The sequence below is a fragment of the Salmo trutta genome, chromosome 28 (genome assembly GCF_901001165.1).
Source record: "Salmo trutta chromosome 28, fSalTru1.1, whole genome shotgun sequence".
NCBI lineage: Eukaryota > Metazoa > Chordata > Actinopteri > Salmoniformes > Salmonidae > Salmo > Salmo trutta.
This window is the reverse complement of record NC_042984.1, coordinates 32,869,510-32,891,196: the sequence shown is the minus strand read 5'-3', so window position 1 is coordinate 32,891,196 and position 21,687 is coordinate 32,869,510. Positions and strand designations below refer to the sequence as shown.

At 42.1% G+C, this 21,687-nt stretch overlaps 1 protein-coding gene across 3 annotated transcripts in view; it reads right to left on the bottom strand.

Moving 5' to 3' along the window:
- LOC115166051 (kazrin) overlaps positions 1-20,422 on the bottom strand; it is a 213,488-nt gene extending 193,066 nt beyond the window's left edge. For all 3 annotated transcript variants that reach the window (XM_029719682.1, XM_029719683.1, XM_029719688.1), the window contains exon 1: positions 19,917-20,422. In XM_029719682.1, coding sequence (XP_029575542.1) covers positions 19,917-20,118 — 202 coding nt within the window. In that variant the 5' untranslated portion in view covers positions 20,119-20,422. The remainder of the gene's footprint in view (positions 1-19,916) is intronic.
- Positions 20,423-21,687: the final 1,265 nt, after the last annotated feature.

Sequence of the window (21,687 nt, the reverse complement as noted above, 5' to 3'; positions counted from 1 at the left end):
AAACTTTTTCAGCTTGTAAGTTAGTTCGCCGTCAAAATTGCACTGATAAACAATGGGGAATAGTAGCCTGCTCGCCCTTCTGCAGCTTGCCTGCCAATGCATGCTTGTCCCAACCCATGTTTTGACAACTGAATGGGAATTTGCCTGCCTGCCCGCCCGCCCATTTGATCGATGTTGAATACATTTGATTGACAACTAAGAGATATGCTAACTGTAACAGTCGTTCAAGTTCAGCATAGCTGGCTAGCCAAATGAGTCACATTTCCTGCATCTCTAGCTGTAGCCACAGAAAAATTATATTGGGGGAATAAAGTCGGCCACTCACCCACTAGTCCAATGACAACATCCTCCAAGCAGCTTGCTAGCCACGTTATGACTGACTTGTGATCATTGTCCTTGCTAGTTTGATTGTATTGGCATTTCCAGCCTTTATTACATTTCTCAGTTTTTGTCCAAAATATTGAGTCATTGAAACTGAAACAATACAGACCAGCTGTGATTTACAACCTGATAGCAATATTTGTTGGACTACTGTGCTTATCTGCATTGCTTGCTGTTTGGGGTTTTAGGCAGGGTTTCTGTGTAGCACTTTGTGACATCTGTTGATGTAAAAAGGGCTTTATAAATACATGTTATTTTATTTTATTTGACTACCAAGAAATGTATTGTTGAATTCTATTAATCAGGCATTGAAATGCATCCATCTATTATACCAACAATGCTTTACTCTACGCCATGGAATTTTGAGTCAAATATAACCTATTTTAAAAGCCTCTTATAAAGTAGGTTTTGTAGAATAAACTGCAAAGTAGTTAAAATGCTGTCAGTTCCACTTTAAGCGTGGTATATTGGCCAATTTACCACACCTCCTCTGGCCTTATTGCTTAAATATAAACCAACATGGCAGAGACAGCCACTGCTTTGGTTTTCCTATTACTCATGACAGAGATGGATTGTCTGTGAAGAGAGAGACTTTGTTCGTCTTCTGCTTGCTTGCCTGTCTCTCTGAGGAGCACTGAGGCTGTCTATCCAGACCCCATTTGCAAAGAGAAATTGATTGAATTACAAGCTGAGGAATTATGTAGTATTACAGGGTTGAAAGAAGAGGGGTCTGTCTGTCATTGAACCGGCATCAGTGTAAGAGTTGCATGAGAGGGATGATTATGGATCGTGAAGCTAAAGCCAGAGATTGTGTTGGCCGATCTTGAGGATTTGAATCTCGTTATAAGAAGAGTCTATTGCTGTAGAGATCTACATAGCCTAAGCAAGTGCATTTGTGCACGCACAAATACAAACACATGCTAAACACGTGTATGTGACCAATAAAATCTGATTTGATGTGGACACTAATACAAACATGCATGCGTACATGAAGGTTTAATAATCCATTTAATCAGCCTATAGTACTCCCCAGAATAACTCTGTGGATTCGGTAAGTGGAAAACATGGCATTGTCCTTTATGGCGTTGCAACAGGAATCAATTTCACCCACAGCCAGCAACATCAATTAACAGGGGAGGATGATTCCTTCTCCCAGCTGTTTACTAATGGGTGTTGCAGTGCACCATCAAGCCCAGTAAATTACCTATGGCCTTCTCTCTGCTGTGTGTGTGTGTGTGTGTGTGTGTGTGTGTGTGTGTGTGTGTGTGTGTGTGTGTGTGTGTGTGTGTGTGTGTGTGTGTGTGTGTGTGTGTGTGTGTGTGTGTGTGCATGCTGGTTGGTTCTTCTACCCTTGTGGGGACCTCAAATCCCCAAAAGTCCCCACAAGGATAGTAAAAAAAGGAAAATTCTCCCTCGTGGGGACATTTCCCACGTCCCCATGAGGACAAAAGCTATTTTAGGAGTTAGTTTTAGGTTTAGGGTTTGGGTTACAGGTTAAGGTTAGGGCAAGGGTTAAGGTTAGGGTTATGGTAAGGGTAAGGCTTAGGATTTTGAATGGAAATACATTTTAGGTCCCCACAAGAAAAGAAGAACATTGTGTGTGTGTGTGTGTGTGTGTGTGTGTGTGTGTGTGTGTGTGTGTGTGTGTGTGTGTGTGTGTGTGTGTGTGTGTGTGTGCGCATCTGACTCCTCAAGCCTCCAGGTCCTCTATAACCTTGTAGTATTATGGTATAGTTCTATATATAGCAAGAGCTGAATTGATGTCTCCTCATTATGTGCACTTCTACTCTTATATTCTACTTGTTCTACTCTTTGTTATATTTTCCCTCCTCACCTCAGCAGAACACTTAGGTGATGTACCAAACTGTTGTGCATATTCCAGCCTTCAAAGCACACTTGTTCCAACTTCCACACCCAGGTCTTGTTTGGATTTATAACTCGACATCTCTAATAACAGGCAGGCTGTCAAAACCTCTCTTATCTTATCTGGTAGAAAAAAGGCAGAGCGATTGAGGGTGACTGACACTGGCCCGTCTCCCTTACTGTACTGTTCCCTTTAAACTCTGACTGAACTTTTCTTGTTTTGGAGAAGTCGGAGCCTTTCCACTCATAAGAATTGTAGTTACCTCCTCTCGGCTGACAGATGATCTAGTATAACATGCAGCAGATCTACAACAAGTACATTTAGGTTCTAAGTAGAACCACATAGGGTTTTTCCGTTTGTCCCCATAGGGGGACCCTTTTTGGTGCTTGGTAGAACCCTTTGCAGTTCTTCATAGAACCCCCCTGTAAATAGTTCTAGTTAGAACCCTCTATGAAGGGTTCTTCCTATAACCCTCTACAAGGGTTCTACCAAGATGCCTTTTATCAACTAAAGGTTCTTTCTAGAATTCTCTGTGAGGGGTTCTACCGATAACCCTTTTATCTTTGAAGGGTTCTTCCTAGGACACGCTATGAATGGTTCCACAAGTCTCTTTATGACAATACATTACATTATCATAAGGCCTTTTTTTGAGGGCCTAGTTATACCTTAACAAAGTGTTGTTTACAGGCCACATCAGGCCTGCAAATCACATTATGCTGGCTTATAGAGTGGGAAACACATGTTGCATCTCTTACTGTTCAGTTGAGGGATCATTTGAGAGTTATTCTGCTTAGTTTGTTTGAGTTGTTCCTAAGAACCAACAATGTTTTTGGTCTTCACAGGGAAACCCAAATCTTAATGTGGGTCATCGAAAACAGATGTTGGGAGCCTCTGTATTAATGACTCCATATTGATGTGTAATTTGTTCTAGGCTATCATAGTCTAAGGGTATTTAAACAAGAATGGTGGTGACAAATTCAGCAGTTTCCAATGGCAAGGTCCAGGAACTGACCCCAGGGGTGAAAGGTCACATGGCTTGGGGTCTAGTGGGCTCAACAGACGTCTGTTGGTTTCCCCATAGATGCATCGACCCCAGAGTAACGTTCTTCTCTGTCAGCTAAACCTTGTCAAATTGTGTATAACCCCACTTTAAATAGTTAAATGCTGTCAAATAATCAATCCAATTAAAGATGCATACACACAAAGATCATACTGTACATCACAATCAAAATACCATACATCTTCTTACAAAAAATACTTCTAATTAATATTATACAAAGGCTAAAGTAGAATGGTACGGCTGTGGTAGTGTAAGTCTAGGCTTGTTCCTACATGGGGCCTTGCCTGTGCAGCGTTGTTTATCTCCCAATCAATAACATGAAAGACGATGAGAAGACACATTCTTAAGCCAAAAACAAGCTTCTATTAGTTATACAAGACAGTTGACACCTTAGGTTGGCACGTGTGTTCCCATATTTTGACTTCCGTCAGCTTTGTCCGAGCAACAACCAGTGAAGACATTCACGGAGAGAATACAAAGTGGAAAGACGAGATGAAAAGATGAGTTACCTCCCGTAAATATTGAACTTCAGCTCTTTGACTGCATCATGTTCTTTTGGTTTGATACAATTTTGAGGGAAAGTGTTTCTCTGTTACTTTGTGCTTCTAAGTTAATACTAAGTGAGATTGTCACCATTGGTAAAACAGTTTATCCCAGATCTCAAAAAGAAATGAACACCAGGATCGTGGGTTCGACTCCCGAGGCAACCTTTACGTAAAAATGTATGCATGCATGACTGTACTGTAAGTCGCTTTGGATAAAAGCATCTGGTAAATGTCCCCAAATGGCAATTCTCCAATTAAATACTTGACTTCCTAGGATACATAGAATAAAATGGAGAGTTGAGTACAGGCTCTCTCAACAGCAGTCTCTAACTACCTCATGAGCCAAGAGTCGATTGCATTTTAAAGCAGTGACAAGTCATATTTACAACTTTCTAAACCACACTGTAGCTTTTAAAGTACATGCAATTCAAAAGATTTCACCTGAGAGATATACTGAACAAAAATATAAGTGCAACATGCAACAATTTCTAAGATTTTACTAAGTTACAGTTCATATAAGGGAATCAGTCAATTGAGCCATAATTTATGGATTTCACATGACTGGGAATACAGATATGCATCTGTTGGTCACAGATACCTTTAAAAAAGGTAGGGATGTGGATCAGAAAACCAGCCAATATCTGGTGTGAGCACCATTTACCTCATGCAACGCGACAGATCTCCTTCGCATAGAGTTCATCAGGCTGTTGATTGTTGCGTGTTGAATGTTGTCCCAGTCCTTTCAATGGCTGTGCGAAGTTGCTGGATATATACGTCAATCCAGAGCATCCTAAACTTGCTGAGATATTTTCAGCTTCCAGGAAATGTATACAGATCCTTGCGACATTGGGCCGTGCATTATCATGCTGAAACTTGAGGTGATGGCGGTGGATGAATGGCACGACAATGGGCCTCAGGATCTCGTCACGGTATCTCTGTGCATTCAAATTACCATAGATAAAATGCAATAGTGTTCATTGTATGTAGCTTATGCCTGCCCATACCATAACCCCACCACCACCATGGGGCACTCTGTTCACAACATTGACATCAGAAAACTGCTCACTCACACAACGCCATACACGTGGTCTGCGGTTGTGAGGCCAGTTGGACGTACTGCCAAATTCTCTAAAGTTCGAAACGGCTTATGGTATTGCGGGCTCCCTCAAAACTTGAGACATCTGTGGCATTGTGTTGTGTAAAAAACCTGCACATTTTAGAGTGGCCTTTTATTGTCCCTAGCACAAGGTTCACCTGTGTAATGATCATGCAGTTTAATCAGCTTCTTGATATGCCACACCTGTCAGGTTGGTGGATTATCTTGGCAAAGGAGAAATGCTCACTAACAGGGATGTAAACAAATTTGTGTACAAAAGTTTTGAGCTTTTTTTTCTGGAACATTTCTGGGATCTTTTATTTCAGCTCATGAAACATGGGACCAACACTACATGTTGTGTTTATATTTTGGTTCAGTGTAGATGAGGTATATTATTAAATTGTCAAAGAAGAGCTAGACCTTTTTTGTTGTTGATTGTTTTTACATAATTTCCTGTGTTCTATATTCTGTCTGTCATGTCTGGTTGGAGATAGACACTTCTTACTACAGGGCATACCACCCCACAGATGGTAGCACAGCTCTACGTTGGCTGAGATGAGAGCAGTCATGTTTGTGTGTGTATCAATGTGTACATGTGGGTGTACTGTATGTAATATATTTGGATGTGTGTATCTGCATCCGTGTGTGTTTGTGTGTGTATGACTCCCGTCTCTGTCAGTGTGACACCGGAGCTTTGATAATACACACACATCTTCTCTCTACCCTCCCCCTCTCCCCCCATGTCCCCCCTCGCCACCCCCTCTGCCCTCTCCCGCTCTCCCTCTTCTCAACCCATCCTCTTCATACAATATGTCATCCCACACGCCCATCCAAGCTGCTGGAGGCGTTATCCAATTTGTCTGCTGCTTCAGAGGGTCGGGCTCATGCCCACCGCTTTGAGGCCTCCCTCTCCTCCTCTTGTGCTGCCCCGTGCCCATCCCACCCATCTTACCCTGTCACATGGCTCTGAGCAGGGCCAGTCTGTGCCAGCGGGCTGCCGTGGCACCTGATTGCAGTGCCCTGCTGCCACCCAGCCCTGCCCAATCTGCATCTCTGTGCCACCCGCCGCCAGCTGGCCCACCAGCCTGCCCATGTCACTGATGGATAGGCAACCGTGATCCACACACACATTCACAGCCGGAGCGGACGTTTTAAACGCAACACATGGAGGAAGTGTGCATATTTGGTACAGCAGAAAGAGCAATAGGATATCTATGTATGTGTGTGGTAACTGACATAGACCCATCCACATTGGTATAACAGAACACCACTCCGCCCAGTCTTCTTACCTGATCAGACAAACACCCCCAGAATCTCGCTTTTCTATTGTCTACACATCCATTATCTCACTGCTGAAGCCTACAGTATCTACTGAGGAACAGAATTAGAATGTAGAAGCTCCACAAGCAAAAACAGAAAGACATGCTGTCCTCCCCTGTTATTGGTAAAGGTGAGAGTTTAGAATTTCTTTGGGGTATGATCTTGGACCCTCTGTAACTTTCTCACTCATCATTATTCACGATTCATTCAGAATTATCCGTAATCATGGTAGCATCCACAGTACGGGAAAAAAATGTATGAAATGTATGCATTCACTACTGTAAGTTGCTCTGGATAAGAGCATCTGCTAAATGACTAAAATGTAAATGTAAATGTAATATATTATATTCTTATTTACAATAAAAGAAACACAATACATTATTTACTATTCATTTCTATTGGGCAAAAAATATATCTGAAACACAACCAAAACCAACTGGAAAAGCATCCAATAAGTTTGTCACAAGCTTGATGTAGTCATTGTGTGCTAGGAATATGGGAGCAAATACCATAATTTCCGGACTATTAAGCGCACCTGAATATAAGCCGCACCCACTGAATTAAACTTTTTTTTTTTTTTTAACATAAATAAGCCACACATGTCTATAAGCCGCAGGTGTCTACCGGTACATTGAAACCAATTTTACTTTACACAGGCTTTAACGAAACACGGCTTGTAACAAAAATAAATAGGCTTTAACGAAACACGGCTTGTAACAAAAAATGTAAAATTAGCAGTAAGCTTTAGTTGTCTTTTTGCACTGAGTCAATTCCTCACGCTGCTGTTTCCGTCTTATCATCGACTCATTAAGACCAAGCTCCCGTGCAGCAGCTCTATTTCCTTTTCCAACAGCCAGATCAATCGCCTTCAACTTGAAAGCTGCATCATATGCATTTCTCCGTGTCTTTGCCATGATGAGGGTGACAAAATGACTACCGTAATCAGAATGATGGGACGTTTGAGAGCGCTCAATTTAATCTAAACAGTAAACAAAAAAGTTGTTTGACCTTAACCCGTTCGGCAATTTCATTGGTCTAATGAAAGCTTCATGCTGCCAAAAAACTGAGCACGTCACAGAATGTGTTTTTTTGTAGAAAAAAAATTTGAAAGCGGGAAAAATCCATATATTAGCCGCGTCATTGTTTAAGCCGCGAGGTTCAAAGCGTGGGAAAAAAGTTGCGGCTTATAGTCTGGAATTTACGGTACTACCAAATACTTGACTATTTTATTTATAAGAATCTTTAGGGGTGTCAATAATTTGACCGCTACCTATTTGAGAAAAAATATATATTACTTGTTAAACAAATTCTCTTTCTCTGAGAAATTGTATTGGTATAAAATAATGTAATTTGCAAAATTTTGTGAGCATACAATGTAGCTCAGAATTTGAATTATTTATTTTATACGTTCATAATTGCTCATCTTTATCAATGGTGTCATTCATTTCACGTACTGGTCCCTAATGGCATTTTTGGCTTGACCCCTGTCTTGTTCATGAGCCATGCACCTTAGACAGAGTTTAATTTAGGATCCTAGTCAGGGGGTGCATGTGTAACCCAAGAGGTTGGGGTATTTTGGGCCGAGGAAGGCGAATGGAATTACTGCACTGCAATCAAGACGATGCAATCGCCACATGAAATTGCTCCAGTTATAGTTCAGCTTACTGTTTCAGTTAGACAATTTTTGATATTTTTCCTTTTCTATCCAGCCAATTCAAACATTTGTAAAATACAGCGATACAGTTTTAATTTGAATATGTATGACAGTGAATCTTGTTCATGAAACCATCTCCCACTCTTTTTTCACTCCAAATCTCCACCTCTCCTCTCTCTGTGCCTAATGCCTTGTCTGGAATGTTGCCCTTACGTCACCGTTCCGATGGTGTTGAGTCTAGCATGTGTGTGTGTGCTTTCTGGTTATGTTTGTGGAGCTTCTATCTTCCACATTTATTGATAATGGTGAGAGGTTAGCTTGTCTTAGGGGTATGATATTTGACCCTCTGTAACTTTCTCAGGATTATCCATAGTCATGGTAACATCCACATTCATGTCTTATTTACAATAAAACTGCTAGGAATATGGGAGCAAATGCTAAACTTTATGAGTACTATATTTATAAGAATCTTCAGGGGTGTCAATCATTTTGACACTTACCTTTTTGAGAGAGAAAAATATTACGAAACAAAAATCTCTAAACAACATCTCTTTCTCTGAGCAATTGTATTAGTATAAAATAATATAACCACAATTTTGAAGCATACAATATACAGTTGAAGTCGGAAGTTTACATACACCTTAGCTGAATACATTTAAACTCAGTTTTTCCCAATTCATGACATTTAATCCTAGTAAGAATTCCCTGTCTTAGGTCAGTTAGGATCATCAACTTATTTTAAGAATATGAAATGTCAGAATAATAGTAGAGAGAATGATTTATTTCAGCTTTTCTTTCTTTCTTCACATTCCCAGTGGGTCAGAAGTTTACATACACTCAATTAGTATTGCCTTTAAATTGTTTAACTTGGGTCAAACGTTTCGGGTAGCCTTCCACAAGCTTCCCACAATAAGTTGGGTGAATTTTGGCCCATTCCTCCTGACAGAGCTGGTGTAACTGAGTCAGGTTTGTAGGCCTCCTTGCTTGCATACGTTTTTTCAGTTCTACCCACAAATTTTCTATAGGATTGAGGTCAGGGCTTTGTGATGGCCACTCCAATACCTTGACATTGTTGTCCTTATGCCATTTTGCCACAACTTTGGAAGTATGCTTGGGGACATTGTCCATTTAGAAGACCCATTAGCGACCAAGCTTTGACTTCCTGACTGATGTCTTGAGATGTTGCTTCAATATATCCACATAATTTTCCTCCCTCATGATGCAATCTATTTTGTGAAGTGCACCAGTCCCTCCTGCAGCAAAGCACCCCCACAACATGATGCTGCCACCCCTGTGCTTCACGGTTGGGATGGTGTTCTTCGGCTTGCAAGCCCGCCCCCCCCCCCCTCTTTTCCTCCAAACATAACGATGGTCATTATGGCCAAACAGCTTCTTCCTTGCTGAGCGGTCTTTCAGGTTATGTCGATATAGGACTCGTTTTACTGTGGATATAGATACCTTTGTACCTGTTTCCTCCAGCATCTTCACAAGGTCCTTTGCTGTTGTTCTGGGATTTATTTGTACTTTTCGCACCAAAGTACGTTTATCTCAGAATGCGTCTCCTTCCTGAGCGGTATGACGGCTGCATGGTCCATTGGTGTTTATACTTGCGTACTACTGTTTGTACAGATGAATGTGGTACCTTCAGGCATTTGGAAATTGCTCCCAAGGATGAACCAAACTTGTGGAGGTCTACAATTGTTTTTCTGAAGTCTTGGCTGATTTCTTTTGATTTTCCCATGATGTCAAGCAAAGAGCCACTGAGTTTGAATGTTGGCCTTGAAATACATCCACGGGTACACCTCCAATTGACTCAAATGATGTGAATTAGCCTATCAGAAGCTTCTAAAGCCATGACATCATTTTCTGGAATATTCCAAGCTGTTTAATAGCACAGTCAACTTAGTGTATGTGAACTTCTGACCCACTGGAATTGTGATACAGTGAATTATAAGTGAAATTATCTCTCTGTAAACAATTGTTGGAAAAATGACTTGTGTCATACACAAAGCAGATGTCCTAACCGACTTGCCAAAACTATAGTTTGTTAACAAGACATTTGTGGAGTGGTTGAAAAATGAGTTTAATGACTCCAACCTAAGTGTATGTAAACTTCCAACTTCAACTATAGATCAATATTTTATTTTGTACAGTCATTATTGCTCATCATCATTGCTTCTAATGTAATTATAACCAGTACTAGTGACCTGTCCAGGATGTGTACATCAAGCTACCTCACGCAACAGAAACAGAAGATATGCTCCTGCCCCATGGGCCATTATAGCTCAGACAAGGTTTACTTACTGTGCAACGACAATAAATTTTTTACAAATCCCATAGCAAATCCCATACATGCAGACAGCATACAGTGACATCAAAGTCATCAAAATTGCTCACTAAAAACACACACACACACACACACACACACACACACACACACACACACACACACACACACACACACACACACACACACACACACACACACACACACACACACACTGATGCCCTCTAGACTGTACCCCTCAGACTAGCAAACGTCCTGTTGCACCCAGAGACCTCAGTGAGCAGAAGGACATAGACAGAAATCACATCCGTTAAGCAACTGCCCCAGAAATGAGAATGGAACAGAAGAACATGCCATTTCATCATCGGCCCGCTGCCACAGGAGATCTTCTCCCTGCACCTCATCTTGAATAATTGCTGTGGTGACAATATCCCCAGCCCTGCAGCAGACACACACACCATCAGCTCACATCATTCCCAAAACACTGGGGGGTTGGCTGCCACACGCTTCTCTATATCTCCCATCTCAGCCCATTATTTCAGTAAAGCCCATTCTCTTGGCTAGGAGTGGCTTCTTTAGGAGAGTCTTATGGTGCAGAAGCAATAGCATTCAATTGGTGTTGTCCTGATATAGCCCTAAGTAACATCCTGTCCTCTTTCCTTGTCCCCTTTCCTTGTCTCTTAAAGCTGTTTCAAGCCCTTTTAGATTGGTGATCAAGAAGTTAGTAAAGACTATGAGGATAATTGAAGACTTTTGGCTAGGCCATTAGCAAACATCTTTAAATGGAGGCTATCTAAGAATTAACGTAGAAGCTTATTATTTTAATCAGAGCAATTCTTCACAATGAATTAATCCTTTCATCAAATGAATGAGGGTTTTAATGATTTGTTGCCAGTGGTTTAGCCGAGGATACAGTTGGGAAAAACATGGTCCGTTGAGTGATAGCATAGCCTAACAGTGCCATCCTCCTTCAAGCAACTTTCTCCAGGAAATAAAGGGACTTCTCACTTAGTGAGGGAATTTGCACTCACATTTCTTGTCATAGAATTGTTTTAGAACAGGGCGTTCCTCTCCTCTCTTCCCCCCTCTCTGGTTCAGCATGACAAGCTCTCGCTAAGCAGTTGCAGTTAATGGCAGCGGAATATGTGCAACAACGTCACTGATTACCGAGCACAGGCGGACTGCGCAAAGGCCATCTGTCCCGGACTAGGAGAGAGCCATCAGTGATCAGCTGTTACATCCGACAGCTGAAGGACAGAGGGCCAATCGACACACTGGAGACCTCTGGGCCTCATTAACGTAAATAATATGTTAATATAACCAACTCAAAACATCTGAGACCTGGAGGACCTTTACTCACTGAAGCCCCTCAAATACCATCTCTGAATACACTGTAACAAACCCACAACACATGTCAGAGAAGGGTGGGCAGATGTGTGTGTGTGTGTGTGTGTGTGTGTGTGTGTGTGTGTGTGTGTGTGTGTGTGTGTGTGTGTGTGTGTGTGTGTGTGTGTGTGTGTGTGTGTGTGTGTGTGTGTGTGTGTGTGTGTGTGTGTGTGTGTGTGTTGCCCACATGGGTGTGTGTGTGATTGCCCCGCTGTGATTGTCCTTCTGGTGATTGGTCACTTTCTCCAGTCCTACTCAGTAATCCATGGATTGGGGATGCGGAGACTTACTGGAGGTGTCACACGGAGCAACGTACACACTCAATAACCAAGCATATGCTTCACATACACCCATACACAAGCTTACATTAAAACGTAAATGAAGATTCTCATGCAAGTAATAAGAAAAACATAATCAACCTATATTTTCTAATGCTTTTAATCCTACCATTTTGGACCATTCCATTGAAACACAATTTCCGATAGGTAATCATTTCCTATTTAGGTTCATTATGTACTGTATGTTAATACAGTCAGCATCAGGAGAGTTATAATGTAATCAGCATCAGGAGAGTTATAATGCAGTCAGCATCAGGAGAGTTATAATGCGGTCAACATCAAAAGAGTTATAATGCAGTCAGCATCAAGAGAGTTATAATGCAGTCAGCATCAGGAGAGTTATAATGCGGTCAGCATCAGGAGAGTTATAATGCAGTCAGCATCAGGACAGTTATAATGCAGTCAGCATCAGGAGAGTTATAATGCGGTCAGCATCAGGAGAGTTATAATGCAGTCAGCATCAGGAGAGTTATAATGCAGTCAGCATCAGGAGTTATAATGCAGTCAGCATCAGGAGAGTTATAATGCAGTCAGCATCAGGAGAGTTATAATGCAGTCAGCATCAGGAGAGTTATAATGCAGTCAGCATCAGGAGAGTTATAATGCAGTCAGCATCAGGAGAGTTATAATGCAGTCAGCATCAGGAGAGTTATAATGCAGTCAGCATCAGGAGAGTTATAATGCAGTCAGCATCAGGAGAGTTATAATGCAGTCAGCATCAGGAGAGTTATAATGCGGTCAGCATCAGGAGAGTTATAATGCGGTCAGCATCAGGAGAGTTATAATGCAGTCAGCATCAGGAGTTATAATGCAGTCAGCATCAGGAGAGTTATAATGCAGTCAGCATCAGGAGAGTTATAATGCAGTCAGCATCAGGAGAGTTATAATGCGGTCAGCATCAGGAGAGTTATAATGCAGTCAGCATCAGGAGAGTTATAATGCGGTCAGCATCAGGAGAGTTATAATGCAGTCAGCATCAGGAGTTATAATGCAGTCAGCATCAGGAGAGTTATAATGCGGTCAGCATCAGGAGAGTTATAATGCGGTCAGCATCAGGAGAGTTATAATGCGGTCAGCATCAGGAGAGTTATAATGCGGTCAGCATCAGGAGTTATAATGCAGTCAGCATCAGGAGAGTTATAATGCAGTCAGCATCAGGAGAGTTATAATGCAGTAGCTATCAGGCATTTACAGTTCTTGCATTTTCAATAGAGCTGTTGAGGGCTATTTTTTGTGAGCCTCCATCTGGTTTATACCAGTTTAAAGTAAATGGCTATAAAACGCGCCATAAAATCTTGAAACCTAAAGAGGACAATATAAATGTCCTGTGCACAAGTCATTAAATTCATCAGCAACTATTTAGCCAAAAACATCCAAACTTCATCAATACCGGAACTAATTTAAGTCTGTGCTTTTTGAACAGAAGGAGCTTCTTCAATATACAGTAGGTAGTACAATAAAATATACAAATGCCAGCTACGTCATTGCTTTCATGCAGCGCTGGAAACTTTGGAGCCAATCAAGCGCAAAGATTGCCAACAGACAACAGTTCCCGTGGAGTAGTGGAATTGAACATCCTCTTACATATTGACAGTGCTGGACTATTAACAATAAATAATCAAATATATATAGTGCTTTATCATACTCTCAAAGTTCAGATGGGAGTCATGGCTAAACCTGTGCCTGGTATCAACTGTGGCATTCTGTACCAACTCTGATAAGACTGTGATAAAGCCACGCTTGTTCCAAAGGCCATAGGGCAGTTTAGTTAAATGCCAGATAGGCTGGCCAAATTTTTGTCCAGTGGGCCGGTCTAAATTGGGGTTTTTGCAAGAAAGTATTATTGTTTGGCTAATAATGGTGGCCTCTAGAACAAAAATGGGCCGGTGTTGGGGCCTCAAGGGAAGGAATGGGCCAGTGTGTTTGAAATGCCTTGGCCGATTTCTGGTTCCAGTTCATCCCGGCCTCATTCTCTCTGCTGCAGTCAATACCTATGTGGAAAATGCTGTGGGTACTACAGTGCTGAACTGACGAGCATCTGTTTTCACAGCGCCAGTTAAACATTAAAGATCAACTAATGATGAGGTCATAGAAATGTGTAAAAATAACATGTTTCCTGATTTTGCCTACATGTCTATAATTTACCAGTGTAAAATACATGGATACGGATTTGAACTGTACAGTTACAAAAGCGTAGCATATTAAGTAACTGTATTAAGTACTGTACGAGTAAAATCATTAAACACCATTTAACCGGCCGGATGAAAAACGTGCCCAAATTAAACTGGTTACTACTCTGGCCCAGAAACGGGAATATGCATATTATTAGTAGATTTGGATAGAAAACACTCTGAAGTTTCTAAAAATGTTTGAATGATGTCTGTGAGTATAACAGAACTCATATGGCAGGAAAAACCTGAGAAAAATCCAACCAGGAAGTGGGGGATCTGAGAATTGTAGTTCTTCTTTTGAATCCCTATCGAAACTACAGTGTCTGTGGGGTCACGTTGCACTTCCTAAGGCTTCCATTGGCTGTCAAAAGCCTTCAGAATTTTTTTTCATCATTCTCCTGTAACCGGGCAGAGAATAGGAGCTCAGTCAATGAGTGGACTGCCTATGGACAAAGGACTTGGTGATGCACGAGCCCGATAGCGCGCCCCTCCTTTTTCTTCTGGAATGAATACGCTATTGTCCGGTTGGAATATTAGCGCATTTTTACATAAAAAATACCATAAATATTGATTGTAAACAATGTTTGACATGCTTCTACTAACGGTAATGGAACATTTTGACTTTTTGTGTCTCGAATTACGCTCGCGCATTATGCCTTTGGATAGTGACCTGAACGCACGAACAAAACTGAGGTATTTGGACATAAATATGGATTATTTCAAACAAAAACAACATTTCTTGTGGAAGTAGCAGTCCTGGGAGTGCATTCTGACGAAGATCAGCAAAGGTAAGAGAATATTTATAATACTAATTCTGAGTTTAGGTGACCCCAGAACTTGGCGGATGTCTGTATAGCTTGCTTTGATGGCTGAGCTATGTACTCAGAATATTGAAAAAAGTGCTTTCGCCGAAAAGCTATTTTAAAATCTGACACAGCGGTTGCATCAAGGAGTACTGTATCTATAATTCTTAAAATAATTGTTATGTATTTTGTCAATGTTTATGATGAGTATTTTTGTAAATTGATGTGCTCATTCACCGGTGGTTTTGGTGGGAATACATTTTCTGAACATCATGCGCCAATGTAAAATGCTGTTTTTGGATATAAATATAAACTTTATCAAACAAAACATACATGTATTGTGTAACATGATGTCCTAGGAGTGTCATCTGATGAAGATCGTCAAAGGTTAGTGCTTCATCTAGCTGTGTTTTGGGTTTTTGTGACATATCTCCTTGCTTGGAAAATGGCTTTGTGGTTATTTTTGTCTATGTACTCTCCTAACATAATCTGTTTTGCTTTCGCTGTAAAGCCTTTTTGAAATTGGTCAATGTGGTTACATTAAGGAGAAGTGTATCTTTAAAATGGTGTAAAATAGTCGTATGTTCGAGAAATTGAAATTATGATATTTTTGCTGTTTTGTATTTCGCACCATGCTATTTCACTGGCTGTTGAATAGTGTGGGACGGTCACGTCCCACCTAGCCCAGAGAAGTTTTAAAGTACATTAGAGAATCTGAGTTTACGGTTGTAATAATGTTTTAAAAATACATTCCAGACATCACTGTTGCCCGTTAATGTGTGTCTCTAACTCATTCGATGCAAACACAGTCCCCTCAATAGGAAATACTGCTGACATTTAAAACAGCCCTGACAAAAGACATTTCAAAAATTGCTTTTGCAATTGAAGAGGATTCCAGAGCGGTGGAGAAAAATCTGATGTTTTGAAAGAGGCAGGATTTAAAAGCTTCATTCCATATGACTTTTTTGATGGGGATGCATCCTTGTCTGGAATGTGTTAAAAATATATTTCAAGATAACGATGAGCGCCAGCGTATAAAGATATGTACTTACTATGTATTTCATTGAGTATATACAGTTTATTATAAACTGGGTCGTTCAAGCCCTGAATACTTATTGGGTGAAAGCCGTGGTATATCAGAACGTATATCATTAGTAAATGTATTTTTACTGTTTTAATTATGTTGATAACCAGTTTATAATAGCATTAAGGCTCCTCTGGGGTTTGTGGTATATGGCCAGCTAACGGCTGTATCCAGGCACTCCACGTTGCATCGTCCTTAAGAATAGCTCTTAGCCGTAGTATATTGGCCATATACCACACCCCCTCGTGTCTTATTGCTTAATTATACACCTATAGAGGGATGGCAGATGCTATTACTTATAAATGTGTACACAGGTGCACAAAAGAACAAAATAGACATCTCCACTCTTCTCCTCAATGTTTATGCTGTGGACTCTCCCCAGGATGTGTTGCTTTTCACAGAATGAAGCCCTACTGTGAGTAGCGGTGCTCTGTACTCGCATAGAAATCACACTTACTCAGAGAGCAACATAATCTCAGTGAAACAGCATGTTAGCCAACGCTACTGGACACCAATATTGGTGTGTGCGTGTGTGTACATGTGTGTGTGTGTGTGTGTGCGCGTGCGTGTGTATGTGTGCATGCGTATGTGTGCGTGCGTGTGTGCATGCGTATGTGTGCGTGCGTGTGTGCATGCGTATGTGTGCTTTAGAGTATGAAAGGTAAGAAGACGTCAAACAAGCTGCACAGTCAGTCAAGCAACAACCAATTAAAACCTCTTTCAACCAATCACCCTTCTCCCTCTGATGTATCTGTCAGGTTAATTACAGTATAGCAGCTAATGCTAAAACCGTTAGCAATTACAATTACTTTTTTCACTAAATTTCCTATAGCCTGTTGCTGCCTACGCTTCATGTTTCACTAAGCACAGCGGGGCCAGCTATCATTAGAATCATGTTAAATAACCAATGAACAATGAAAAGAAAGCCTTTTCGTGAGCAGAATAGCAGCTCTATAGCATTAGCATTAGCATCCACCATTGATCCTCTACAGAGACACCCACTCCTCTACACTAAATGATTTAGTAGGCCTGATTCTGCTTTGATCACCTTCCAGGAAGATTAAAATGTCTTTGCACTGTTTCTTTATTTATCTTCAAGATATGCTCTACTCCGTTGCTCAAGATGACTAATTGCCGTGGCAACATGTAGAAGTATTTAATGAGTTCCGATTCACATTAAGAAATAGTTGGCAAGATATTTTTTCAAAGCAGGCTGGCTATGAATCACAAGGAAGTCCATCGTCACAGCCTATCCGAGCAAAGGCTCGAACAACACTGAGATGGTGTCATACGGTCGAGTGAATATTTATTCAGTCCGCATTTATTCAGGGGGTTTAGTCAAAAATGCCATGCTTGAAAACGCTTGAAAAGCTACAATCAAGGCAGACATACAAGCACACAGAACAATGCACTCCTGTGTGCTCTGTCACCGAAGTGAGAAACGTTTCTGACCGAAACTTTGACAAGAAGTTTAGGTACAATCGTGTGTGCGGGAGTTCTCTATATTTTTGTTTTATTGTACCCCAGAGAACCTCCAGCAGGTTATTCAGAGAGCAGGAGAGGCAGAGTATAGTGAACCAGGGCAAGGTGCCCGTGAATGCTCTTCCAGCTACTAAGCAGCCAGGCAGCCGACCCAAATTAGTCAAATGACGTCTTGAGGGAGGCAACCCACCCCTGGGTGTGTGTGAGTGTGTGTGCATCCGTGCACATGTTTGTGCATATCTACATACAGATCTTAACACATATTAGGCCCTTATGATTCCAGGTTCATTATATGTATCACTACACTCACCGTTGTTCGATATAGAATATCCACATTTGTATGATACTGTATGTGTCTGGAATTGGAGGACCCATGCAAAGGTGGCAGTGTGCAGTAGTGAACACCCAGGCGCTAGCCGGCTAGCAGGGTTGTCACAGTGAACCGGACTCCCCGACACACTTCCTTCCCCACTGCGATAACTAGTGATGAATTAAACCCCCTGGCATTGTTCTTTTTACACAACTCACCAACCAATGTTCATAACTCAGGCTGGGAAGAGAGGATTACAGGAAGAGGGGAGGAGAACAAGAGAGGACAAGGGAAGAGTTAAGACACAGAGACACCAGTCCACGTACACAATACTATCGCCCCCTTCAACAGTCATACTCAATCAAATGAACTAAAACCATTTAATTGTCCTGCACATGGAGACATTTTTAACTACTATACAAGATTTTAACAGAAATTCTGAGAGGTATTGTTTAATTGTCAGTAAAATCCCCAGTAATCATATTTCTGTTTAATAAATGAGCATGCTTGTGGTCTCTCAACTGAGCAGTGAAGAGACATTCCCATTCAAGTCAATTGGAGTCCATTTCTATGGTGAGGCCTCTATGAGGGAGGGTGACATCACCATTTAAACTCGCCCGGCGGAATGCTTGTTGTCACATTCAGAGGCACCTTTCTCTCTCTCTCTCACACACACACACACACACACACACACACACACACACACACACACACACACACACACACACACACACACACACACACACACTCCTCTCCCTCCCACACACACAGATCCACCTCACACACACACACACACACTCTGCAGTGGACACACACACACACACACACACGCATATATTCCTCTCCCTCCCACACACACAGATCCACCTCACACACACACACACTCTGCAGTGGACACACACACACACACACACACACACACACACACACACACACACACACACACACACACACACACACACACACACACACACACACACACACACACACACACACACACATGAGCTGGCAGAAATAACTGAATAACAAAGTGACAGCAGAGTCCATTCAAAACAATGCTGACACACGACCAAAGCATTCCAGGCTAGCGCAGAGGACTCTGTGTCAACGGATGTGTGCCTTGTCACTGCCAGAGTGTACACACACACACACACACACACACACACACACACACACACACACACACACACACACACACGGTGAGTGATACAGAACATGTAGAGTCAATAAACTTGTAACAGACTTTGTCTTTCAGTTCACTAAGATTTTGGGAACTGGCTGTGACTGAGAGTGGAAAGTCTGACCTACAGAACACTGCCAATAGCATGATGGAACATATTCCTTCAGGGAGAGTTCATTGCTACTGTAGCTTCCAGGCAAGGAAACAGCAGGAGCGTGTGCGTGTGCGTGTGTGTTCGAGGGGTGGATGGGACATAGCAACGCACCCACATGCTCTCAACCCAGCCACACCGTAAACAAAGCCAAGATAGGGCAAACACACACACATTCTGCAGCATGGGCAGCCATTCAAACAGTACTTGGAAACAGTAACCCTCAGCAACCCTCACAACCCCCCCCCCCCCCCCCCCCCCCCCCCTCCCCTCACACCAGAGTGAGAGATCCATTGCCCAGCTTGGGGAATGTATTGAACCAGCTAGAGTGCCAGCAGAGAAAATAGAGAGTATGAGTATGGAAGGGGGGTACTCACTCGCCACTCTCCCCCAACCCTTCTCTCCACCACTACGCCTCCAAAGTGCACCGCTCCTACTCTCCAGGGTTCAAATGGAGGGGTTAATTATTTAACAGTGAGGGGACCTACTGAAGCACAGAGGGAGATGTGAATGGACATCAAACAGTGGATGGACCCCCGCTCCTCTCTCTGGTCCATCCCATTTGTAGCCAACTGTCACCCCTTCCTTCTCCCCCCCAAACACCAACATTACACACACATACTATAAAACCTCAAAGGCACAGACACTCTCTCTTAAATTCCGAGTCAAGGCTTTTTCACCCATATAAGCACTCACACACACACACACACTCACACGTGAAGCAGCGTACACATGAGACAATTACACGCACACTCATTCTCTTCCCTCTCTCACACACTCTCTCTCTCGGTCCGTCTCTGTTACCATGGTGGTGGTGGTGGTGGTGGCGGATGTGTTGTTGGTGGTGGTTCTCTATTGGGGGGTCACGCTCCCGGTCGGCGGCCCCCAGCTCGGCCAGCCTGCGGCTGGTGGCCGTCAGCTCAGAGCGCAGGTTGGTCACCTCCTGGCTGGCCGACTGGACTGCCCCTTCGATCCTCTGGGCCAGCTGCTTGTCGTCATCCATCATTTTCAGGATTTTGGCCTGAGGAGGGAATCCAAACAGGAGGGTGTCATGCTTTTGTCAAGTTGACCATGTCCAGGAACAAAATGAAACTGTATCGTGTCTTCGGTTGTATTCCTCCACACTGCTCTACTAGACTATTTTCTTAAGAAAAAACTGCGAGTAAAATCCTTCAGAAGCAGTGCGTCCTTTTCCTCAAATTAGCTAAGGGGAAATGTTCTGTGTAACTGTTATCCTCTGTGGTGCATGTGCGAGTGTGACTGTGTGTGTGTGTGTGTGAGAGAGAGTTCTTTAACAGAATGAGATAGAGAGTGTGTGTGTGAGAGAGAGGAACAGAGAGAGAGCGAGTGAGAGAGGAATAGAGAGAGGAAGAGAGAGAGAGAGAGAGAGAGAGAGAGAGAGAGGAAGAGAGAGAGAGTGTCTGTGTGTGTGTGAGAGAGAGAGAGAGAGAGAGAGAGAGCAGGCACTCCCTCTGTGAAATGTGCTCCCTGCAGCTGACTGCTGAAAGGACACAGAGCACTGGGAGATGACAAGCACCTTTTTAAATGGACTGTACCAAGTCCAGGGAAACCATGGGGGGGGGGGGGGGGGGGTAGTAGTGCTGCTGCATGGACTTTTGGTGTCAGCCGCATGGACTTTTCCCTTACGAGGTTTTAGCTCGTTGTCTTTGACAGTAAGGAAAAGCAGAACTCACATCTTCTAAGGCCTAAATTCTGGTGAGAGATTCTGGTGAAAGAATCATTTCTTGAAGAAGGAAAAATAAATATGGGGGGGACAACAAAGAGCGTTGCATAGTCACCACTTCCCAAATGAATTCTCCTTACTCAGGCTGAGGCTTTGTCTGGTGTAGCTTGCAGCTGGCTTTTGTCCTGCAGTGTTAATGTGTCAGTGTCACAGTCCTCTGGATCTCATGTGTTAGTGGCTGAGTGAGCAAGACTAGAAGCTTATTAATTGGGGAAATATATAGAATGTGTTAGATAGAAATGTACTGTGTAAATCTGACATGATTATTTTCTAACAAATAATAACTTTAAAAAAAATAAAGTTACATGAAATGTTGATCTCTAAAGGACAGAGAAACATGTACTGTATGTTACGACACATTTCTATAAGAAAGATCCATAAGAATGTTTTCCTGGAGAAGCCTCTGCTCTCTCGCTTTCCCCCACTTCCTTTTATTCTTCTCTTCGCCTCTCCACACTCTACCCCTAATTTCTTCCGTTCATTTAAGCGAGGAATAAAATACTACAAATACAGGAAACAGCTGCAATGACTAACACCTGCTTTGAGATCTGAGGGTAATTGATCATGTTGAAAAGGACAAACATCAGCATTTTTCCCCTTCCAATGCAACAGAGTTCATACATACTGTACAGTACCTCATACATTTGTTCAACATATCTGCAGCAAATGTATCAAAAGAAGTTGTGTTTTACAGATTGCAGCTTCAAACTTTCAATTTCAGTCACAACTGTAACTTAAGATATTTTGATTGATTTGCTTTTAAATGCTAAATGTTTCACATACATCTAAACATTTTGAAAGACAAGCAGACAGATATAAAGTGGTTCAGTT